The sequence below is a fragment of the Psittacula echo genome (assembly GCF_963264785.1).
Source record: "Psittacula echo genome assembly, chromosome: Z".
Taxonomy (NCBI): Eukaryota; Metazoa; Chordata; class Aves; order Psittaciformes; family Psittacidae; genus Psittacula; species Psittacula echo.
In genome coordinates, this window is record NC_137742.1 from 100,777,746 (window position 1) to 100,787,200 (window position 9,455).

The 9,455-nt window shown below is 42.6% G+C and overlaps 1 protein-coding gene across 1 annotated transcript; it reads right to left on the reverse strand.

The window, feature by feature from the left end:
• On the reverse strand, window positions 1-3,057 carry SDR42E1 (short chain dehydrogenase/reductase family 42E, member 1). The gene is made up of 3 exons (XM_080638541.1): window positions 2,995-3,057; window positions 2,467-2,568; window positions 1-1,145 (listed from the first exon to the last, which is right to left on the reverse strand). Exons 2-3 carry the CDS (start codon window positions 2,532-2,534, stop codon window positions 38-40), a joined length of 1,176 nt encoding a protein of 391 aa, XP_080494667.1. The 5' UTR covers window positions 2,535-2,568; window positions 2,995-3,057; the 3' UTR covers window positions 1-37.
• Between the last annotated feature and the right edge of the window lie 6,398 nt (window positions 3,058-9,455).

Genomic DNA, 9,455 nt, shown 5'->3' on the forward strand with positions numbered 1-9,455 from the left:
AACTAAATTCTGTCCTCTGCGCTCAGCAATTCACCTTTCAGAGTGAAAATGTAACCACAGACGGAAACCACGAGACCACTACAGCAATCAGCAGCACAAGCAGTGCTCCATCCCTCACAAGATGGATAATGGTGTATTTTCTCGGCTTTGCTCCACACCCCTGAGATCGGAACCACTCAATCACTTCATTCAGGCTGTACTGCTGAGGCTCGTACCCCAGCTCCTTTCTGGCCTTCTCCATACTAAAATAATGCGTGACCCCAGTTTTGTAAACCTCTGTGCGAGTGAGGAGGGGCTGAAAATTATAAACATGGCCTACCAGAAAATGGACCACTTCAGTAAGGAATGCAAAAAAATAAACAAGGGAGAGAGGAAGACGACAGGTTGGGAACTTGTAACCCAAACCTTCTACCAGCGGGCGGAAGAATTCGAAGTTATTTACAGGCCTGCCATCTGAAATAAAATAGGCTTGGCCTGCAGCTATGTGCTTTTTGTTGGCTTTGAGGGCCTCGGAGGCAAGGATATGAGCCTGAACTAAATTGTCTACGTGTACAAACTCTACTAAACTAAAAGGATCTCCATATACAAACTTAAACAGTCCCCTTTCAATGTAACTAACTATTCTTGGAAGGTGCCTTTGTTCTCCAGGCCCATAGATGCCTGCTGGTCGGAGAGCACAAGTCCTTAGTACACCTTTCCCATTTCCAAGCTCAGCACCATTTGCCTCCAGCACCTTCATTTCAGCTAAAGATTTGGTCCGGGAGTAGTGATCCGGATGAAGGTGAAGAGGTAGATAAGGCAGAGATTCATCCCCATTTTCTATGATCTGGCCTCCAAATATCACATTGTATGTGCTTGTATAAACCAGACTTGACACTCCTGTGTTCTTACAGGCTTGGATGACATTTTCTGTTCCTTTTACATTAACATCTTCTATAAGTTTTCGGTTCAGCTGCTCCCTGCCAGACATTCCATAGGAAGCAATATGGAATACACAGATTACATCTCTAAGAGCCTCTTCCACTTCAGACAGGCAACGGACATCCCCCTGCATGAACTTTATTCCCTCTGGCACAGTTTGAAGTGGCTTCATGACATCAAAGAGAATCACGTCTACTCCCTTTTGGTATATGGCACAGCCTAAACTAAAACATGATAGAAACCATATGTTAGTATACCTAGCACAATGATGCATGAGATGTTTCACCTGGAGGCATGATTGTTAACTATTTTAATACTGATTTCTTTTTTCCCTTCTTTTTCTGATGGGAGCCTTAAATATTCAGCCATCTACTACAGATTCAACTGTAATACTTCAGGTACTGAACAAACTTCTCATGATCCATCAAACTTTGGGAGAGAAAAGAAGGAAAAAAAAAAAGGCAGAACTGCTGTAAAGGAAAAATCAGAAAAGAAATAACTTAAGTGCTTTCAGCAGCCTTTTGGAAGAACCCAGATATTTCTCTGCTTCTGTCCCCAACAGATCAGCAATAGCAAACCTTTCAGATGTAAACCTGCAGCCAAATATTTAAATCTTGCTGGTGTTATCTTACTGCTTTTGTGCCATCCCAATTCTGCCACAGCAACAGGTTGGTCTTTGCTGTTGTGTTTGAAATTGATGGAGAAAAGAAATGAACAAGATGCTTCTACACTGGTCTGAATACTTTGCCACATGTCTAGGTTTTACTCCTCACAGGTATAATCGCAGGTGTTGACAAATAGTATAAAACTAGTACTCCTTTCCCACAACTTGTATTTTTATAGTGCTTAAAGGGGAGACAGTGGAAGGAAAAAGCCAAACAGAAGTCAGATCCTGGGAGACTGCCACCCAAGCCCCACCTTGAAATTTACTTTTTGGTCATGACTGTAATCTCTCACACCAGTGTAAGCAGTTATAACTCTGAAAGTACTCCAGAATATAGTCTAAGGCTCAAAATAGGGTTTTTTCTTTACATGGTGTGCAGAGCCATCTGCAGTAAGGCGAAAATAGATTTCACTGAAATACATGCCTGATTAACAACTCTAACCCTAAAACATCACTGTCCATGAAAATAAATATATCCTTGAGAGTAGAGACCAGATGGAGTATTTAATCCATATAGCTATAAGCACATGTGTGCAGGCCATGGCTTACTATCAAAAGAAGTGTCTGCATATAGGTGTAGCCTTGCTCTGCAGAGTAGGCTGAAAGGTAGTGATTTAAATCCCCATTACAAAGGTGGCCAGAGAGGTAAATGTCAGCAAGTCAGTTGATGCTTGACATTTGGAAACAGGATAACATATTTACTTAAAGCAGGTGGAAACAGTAGAACATGTTTGTTTAAAACAGAGATCATCAGAAGATAGGGTGAACTGGATCAGGCATTTCAGGCCCACAGATTTCTCTTTTACAGATGGATTTTGTTGCCTTGCAAGCCACAATCTTTACATTTATTCTGGAGTGTAATAATTAATGAATGTACTAACCGGAAGCCAAAATAGCCACCTCCTCCAGTGATGAGGACTGTTTGCTTGGCAGCCTTCTCTGGTTCCATCCTCTTTCCTTGGGCACTATATAAGGAAACTGACCTATAAACCATATTGTAAATATACACATTAAAATCAATCAGAGTTTTAATCTTGCTACACAACATTCACAGAGCTATTTCATGTTTTAATTGAAGCCCTTCATTGCACCATCTTGTAGGCGAGGCAGAAATACACTCTCAAATGAGAGGTTATATGTATGTATATATGTACAAACGATGACTGCTGTGAGAAAAGCAAGTATATAACTGCCGCTACAAAGAGTTAAGCGTTCGACTCCCCTCCCCGGGCCTTGTTCCACCCCCTGTACCATGGCCGCACGCGGAGCGGCGCGGGCGGCCTGGCCCTCCCCAGAGGTGACTGCAGGGAGCGCAGAGCAGCGCCGAGGAGCTGAACGAAGCCCCCGCGGGCGAGAAGCGGGCTCAGGGCAGCGGCTCAAACCCAAAGCCCGTCGGCTCCCGCCCGTACCTTCCGCTCCGCCGCCGCCTTCCCTCAGCGCCTCGGTGCCCCTGGGCCTCCCGGGAAATGGAGTGCAAGGGGCGGGCGCCCGGGCAAGATGGCGGCGGGGCTGTTTGGGAGGAGCGGGCTGTGGGGCGGACTGAGGAGGAGTTGTTATGTAGATATGAGAGCTTTGTCCCTGTGAGCTAGCTCGGTTGGTTGGAGTTTGCCATGTCAATTTATGTGTCAGGAAGGTGCTGCAGTCAGTCAGCACTGTGCTGTTTTCCCACCACGAAAACCACTTCAGCCTCTGCACTGTGTTGCGGGTGCTGGCTTGTGGTGGGTGCACCATGGAGATGCTTTCTCCCTTCTCTTCCTCGAGGACACTCAACCAGAGCTTGGCTCTCAGTGTGTGGCACTTTAAAGTGGGGAATCTCTCTTTGTCTTTGGAGCCTGACCCTGTTCCAGCTGTGCCACATCCCAGTGTTTGTGTTCTTCATCAGTGGGTGCCTGCGAGTATCTCCTCAGGGGTGTGAGGTTGGACTCGGGACACCTGGGAGAGACCTAGTGGCTACAGAGCCCTTTGAGAACACCTTGAACTGGGTGCTGTGGGTGGATAGGGTTGTTTCTGGCCTTGCTGCTGAGCATGACAGTGTGAAGATACCAAATGACCTACCATGTATAGGAGAGCTGTGCCCCTGCAGCATCTTGGGACCATGAACTTGCACCCTCCTGGTGCCCCCATCACAAGTACCACGTAACACGCTAACAGAAATCTGTGCCTCAAGCAGAGGCTGAAATATGGGTAAAACAACCCACAATGCTGACTGACTGCAACAGCAGAATCGCTCCTGAGTCAAGCATCAGCAATCCACTGTGAGCTGCCTGTGAGAGCAAGCCGTAATGGGAAAACAGTGACCAATTGCACTATCAAAGTCTGTTTTGTGGTATTTTGCTTTTTCCTTTCACAGAAGTGTGATTTGCTTGGGGAATGTGACTCAAAAAGTGGATTCAGTGTCAAATCTGCTTAAAAAGCACAAGTTTCTGTTTGCAAAACCTTGATGGAAGCAGGCGCAGTATGCAGTAGTTTTATTATGATTGATGGCTGGCAAGAATTAAAGTGAAGCAGATTCTAAAAAGAATTCTGTGATCCATAAGGATTTTTTTTTAGCAACGAATTCTTGCTGGTAAACCTCAGGTGACTCTTAAATAGCAATTTCAAGTGCAAAGCTTGTGCTGTACAACCTGACTATGCAGAGCTGCTGCATCTGTGTAGATATGCAGGGTATCTGGTTTGGATGGCATCCTTCAGTCACAACTGATTTCTGTCTGTATGGGCAGAAGAGGCAGCCTTGAAGCATCCGTTGAAATGCCTTGCAGACATGTAATTAATGGTGTGTTCGCAGAGGTATGAGAATTGTAGCTCAGAAAAACCAGTCATGTATTCCTAAATGTTGAATATAAGAATTCTGTAGCACTGCATATATTTGTGGATTAATGCATAATACTTCAGTCTTGATGAAGATTTTTGGAGAACTTTCCCAATATCTACTTACCTGGGAGATACAAAAGAATCCTGAATTCTCACCAAGGTTGCTAACACAAACTGTTTTCTCGTTGAGAAGTCCCACAGTGAATTATGACAGTTGATGTCTGTCTTCTGATCATACAGATTGCGTTGGAATGGAACATCGCAGGATTGTGGAATAGTTGAGGTTGAAAGGAAGTGCTGCCTAGTCAAACGGCCTGCACAAAGCAGATTCAGCCAGAGAGGTTACTCAGGTTGGTATTTAGTATCTCCAAGAATGGAAACTTTTCAGCCACTTTCTCCTTATAGCTTATAGAGCTTCGTGCTATCTGAACAGTATCTCTGACCTTGCTCTCTGTGCTGTGTAGGTGAATCCTTGTATTTGAATAGGCAGATAGGCAGCTGTTAAACTCAGGATGATGTTTTGTCCTTTGGGCTTTGTGGTATGTCCATACAGGACAATTTGCAGGATTGAGACCTCTCTTTCGCTCTGCATTCAGCTTTTTCTTGCTTTCTGCCTGGTATGTTATCCACAGTGAGTGATTTGTGTCAGCGAATCTCAGAGTAAATAATATGAATATAATAAAGCTGTAGTTAAGATACAGTAAAGCTTCTGTTCTTAAACCACTATCAGTTTTATTTCTCATTATAGTAAATAGCCCTTTTTGGCTTCAAATTATAGTAAGGAACATTCATTCCTTCACAATGGTGACATCTGTGAAAGCTGTGGTTAAATAGTGTCCGCATTTTACATTGACAGATTCGATGTGAAGGTGCGAAGACTTGACACTTGACACTCTCGGATCTCATCATTCTGCACAACACATTTGTTCATGCTCTTTCATTTCCCATGAGAACCTGCTTTTCCCAAGACTTTATGGACTTTCAGAATATGTCAGAAATTCTGTATTGCCATCAAATAAGTGGACTTCCAGCTTTACTTTATATGTAATAGAACATTTGTCCTGAGTTTTGATGTTTCAGGTTTTTTTTTTCCAACATGTATACCTGGTCTCCTCTACCAATTTTCACTTTAAAGAACCAGGAATTTTGGAAGGTGCCTTGCATATATCCCAGCATGCAGGGAATCAGACTGTATTACAGCCACTTGAAGGATCAAATTGATACGTGAACTTGCACCCTAGGGCAAGATGTGTGAGGACAGAAGCATTTGCAGTATAAATTCGGGGGGAGTTTGTGTTTATCTGACACAACCTTAGTTGCAATTCACCTGAAATAGACTGCAAATAAATCCTTAAGTCAGCAACTAAACAGCTAGATAAGCAGCTGTAGTGAGCAATGCAAGTTAGAAACAATGAGCAATGAGGTCGTTAATTATTGTTTCATAGTATGTTAGTTCATTTGTTTCCGTTTGCAGTTTAAGATACTTAGCTGGTAAAATGATTTTTGTCATCAAAATAGAAAGCATGCCCAGAGTAATGTCTTGGGAAGCAGGGCAATATTTCATTTGGAGAAATACACTTTAGTCTACTGGTTTTGTATTATTTAATTGATTTCTTTTGGTATTATTTAATTGTGCTTTTCTTCATTGAGCAATGTGACAAGAGAAGAGGAAACAACTTAAAACTAGGTCAGAACCAACTACATTAATGGTCTTACTAAAACGTTTAAAACCAATTGGTGACAATAGTACTAAAAAAGTGCAAACAGCAACTACATTGTGAATGGAGGTACAGAGAATTGTAATGTTCTAAATTAGAATCTTCACTCAACCTAGGTTATACTGGAATATTTTTAAAGGAGGAGAGGGTTATGGATAAAAACATTAGTCTGAGTTTTATTTTTGGGTCTGACAGAAGTTTCCAGAGTGACCTTCAGATCATCAATTTCTATTGTGTAACAATGGTGGCATTTCACTTCCTCTCTTCCCAAGGTTGTGGTGGCGCTTGATTCATTTGTGTTTCTGATGCTTGAATTGTAGGTGCTGTACAAATATCAATAAACAAGGAAATCAGTAGTATGGGGCTTAAAGAGTTTAGGCAGGTATGCCGGTTAGACCCTCTAAAAATATAACATTGACTTCTTAGGACACCCATTCACTGTACAGCATTGCTTGTGGAAACTGTTACACATTTGGTCATGTAGAGATAACAAACCAAAGTTTCTTTTTCACATGAGTTCCAGTAATGGAAAACCTTAGCCTGGCTGTTCCACAATGAGAAAGGAAAAGGATTTTGGCATTAATTGTATACACTGTTTAGTGAACACCATTCACTAAGGCTGAGTCAAATTGTTCATCTGAACAGATGCTTTATATAATTTTCCTAATCTAATTTTTCTGTGTTCTCTTATTTTAGGAAATATGACTTTATAAGCATTTCTAGTCCTCGCTAGAAGGAGGTTCAGGGAGCAGTGAATTCCTTATCAAAACTGGAATTCATAAAATGGAAGGTAGTTTCTGCTCAACAGAGCTCTTGCAAAGGGTTTGACTGCAGAGAATTTTGAGATCATTGAGTGAAGGAAGAAGTTTGGTATATGTTGCACTGAGGATGTGTGGGCTTTGCTGTATCACTCTTCCAGTCTTGTTTGGGTTAGTTTTGAGATCATCTTGCATGTGGATGCAGGTTTTGAGGGGAATGTTAATGTGTTGCTAGATTTTCATATGCGTCCAGAAGCAAGATCCAACTAAGATTCCATGGAGGGACTTGGACATGATGCTGGCAGCAGCAGTGCAGGGCCCTGCTTACAGACTTCTGTCCCACCTCATTTGGTTAAGGCAGCTCTGCTCGAAGCTATACACAGTCAGGAGCCTTCCACAGCCTCCTGTCACCAGTCAATGGCAGCAGCTTGGGTCTGTAGTGCTTTGTGCAGAAGAGTGCCATCAGCTCTTCAGAAGGCACAAACTGCTCAATCTTTGGCTGTTTTCACCCCAGAAGATCAGGTTGGGTGGAAATATTGAGCAGTTGCCAGCTCAACCAGTTTCTTGAAGTGTCTGGACGATTCCTTTTGCAGTTATGTATTCTTCATGTGATCTAGGAGAGGGTACTATTGTACTGTCATGCTGATGTAGCACAGATACCTGACAGTATTAGCGTTATATTCGGTATTGTGTTACCAGATCTTACAGCTTAGTTATTTCATACTGTATCTTATAAACAACATTTTTCATTCCATATAGCTCTTCAGAAATTGAAACAACCTGGGCTTAGTTGTCATGCCTTGCCCATCTTGAATTTTATGCATGGGTTTCACTGTGGTTATCTTTAGTGCATTAATTATGAAACATTACTATAGAAGACACTAAAAATGCTTTGAATTATTTTTGCAAGGATTCTTAAAGAGCAAGCTTGATTCTGAGGTGTCTATTCAGCAACATGAAGTGATGCATGCTCTCTCTGAAGTCATCTGAAATGAACTTCTTTTCCATTCTGTAATGCTTCAGAAACGTAGATTAGCATATTTTCAAGAGTAGCAATTAGTTACTTATCCTAAGGGGAAGGGAAGCAAGAAAATTTAAGTATTTTAGGAGAAGCAAATGGTTAGAACACAGGGCTAAGATTAGCCTGTGTTCTCCCTTTTTACTTTGACAGCAAATAGCTGTTTATGGTCTGTGCATCTCTTTGGGCAGTCTGCAGAGCACACTGATAACCCAGTTTTCAGAATGGTTGGATGTTAATCTTCATAATCTCCATGGAGTTAAACAGTCTCAAGGGACTTTTTAAAAGCCACTCCTAAGCATTTCCCTCTTTGTGTCTGAAGTAAGTGGTTGCTCCAACAATATTGATGTTAAGCTCTCTTAAGCCTAGCATGTTCCTTTTAAGTTATAATTTGACCTGATATATTACCTGATGTTCTGAAGTGCTAATACCAGTTTGCGAAATGTGCTGCAAACATATAGAACATAGAATCATAGACTAGTTATGGTTGGAAAGGCCCTTAAGATCATCTAGTTCCAAACCCCCTGCCATGGGCAGGGACAGCTCACACTAAACCATGTCACCCAAGGCTCTGTCCAGCCTGGCCTTGAACACCGCCAGGGATGGAGCATTCACAACCTCCCTGGGCAACCCATTCCAGTGCCTCACCACCCTCACAGTAAAGAATTTCTTCCTTATACCCAGTCTAAACTTCCACTGTTTATGTTTTAACCCATTACGCCTTGACCTAACACTACAGTCCCTAATGAAGAGTCCATCCCCAACATCCATATAGGCCCCCTTCAGATACTGGAAGGCTGCTCTAAGGTCTTCACTCAGCCTTCTCTTCTCCAGGCTGAACAGCCCCAACTTTCTCAGCCTCTCTTCATACAGGAGGTGCTCCAGTCCCCTGATCATCCTCGTGGCCTCCTCTGGACTTGTTCCAACAGTTCCATGTCCTTTTTATGTTGAGGACACCAGAACTGCACACAATACTCCAAGTGAGGTCTCATGAGAGCAGAGTAGAGAGGCAGGATCACCTCCTTCGACCTGCTGGTCACGCTCCTCTTGATGCAGCCCAGGATACGGTTGCTTTCTGTGCTGTGAGCGCACACTGCAGCCGGCTCATGTTCATTTTCTCATCGACCAACACCCCCAAGTCCTTCTCTGCAGGGCTGCTCTGAATCTCTTCTCTGCCCAACCTGTAGCTGTGCCTGGGATTGCCCCGACCCAGGTGTCGGACCTTGCACTTGGCATGGTTAATAATACTTAACAGCATAAAAGGGTGTTATCCAGTATAATTGCAGCATCATAGAGGTAAAAGCCAAATTTTAGCCCATCCTATAATTTCATGAATAATTTCAGTAATGCAGAGGAGCACAGAAGACTGCAAGGGTTAAAGGACTGAGCTTCTTTGTACTCAAAGGGATTATATGCTTTAAAAGCTAGTACATTAAGAAACATCTTATGAAAAGACTAGCAAAATATTCTTGAAAAGATTTTTTCAGGTTTTTTTGACCTCAAAGTGAGGGAGGACAGGTTCTAGAATGCAGTGCTGAATGTCTTTTATTCTTAAAAGCAAGTCT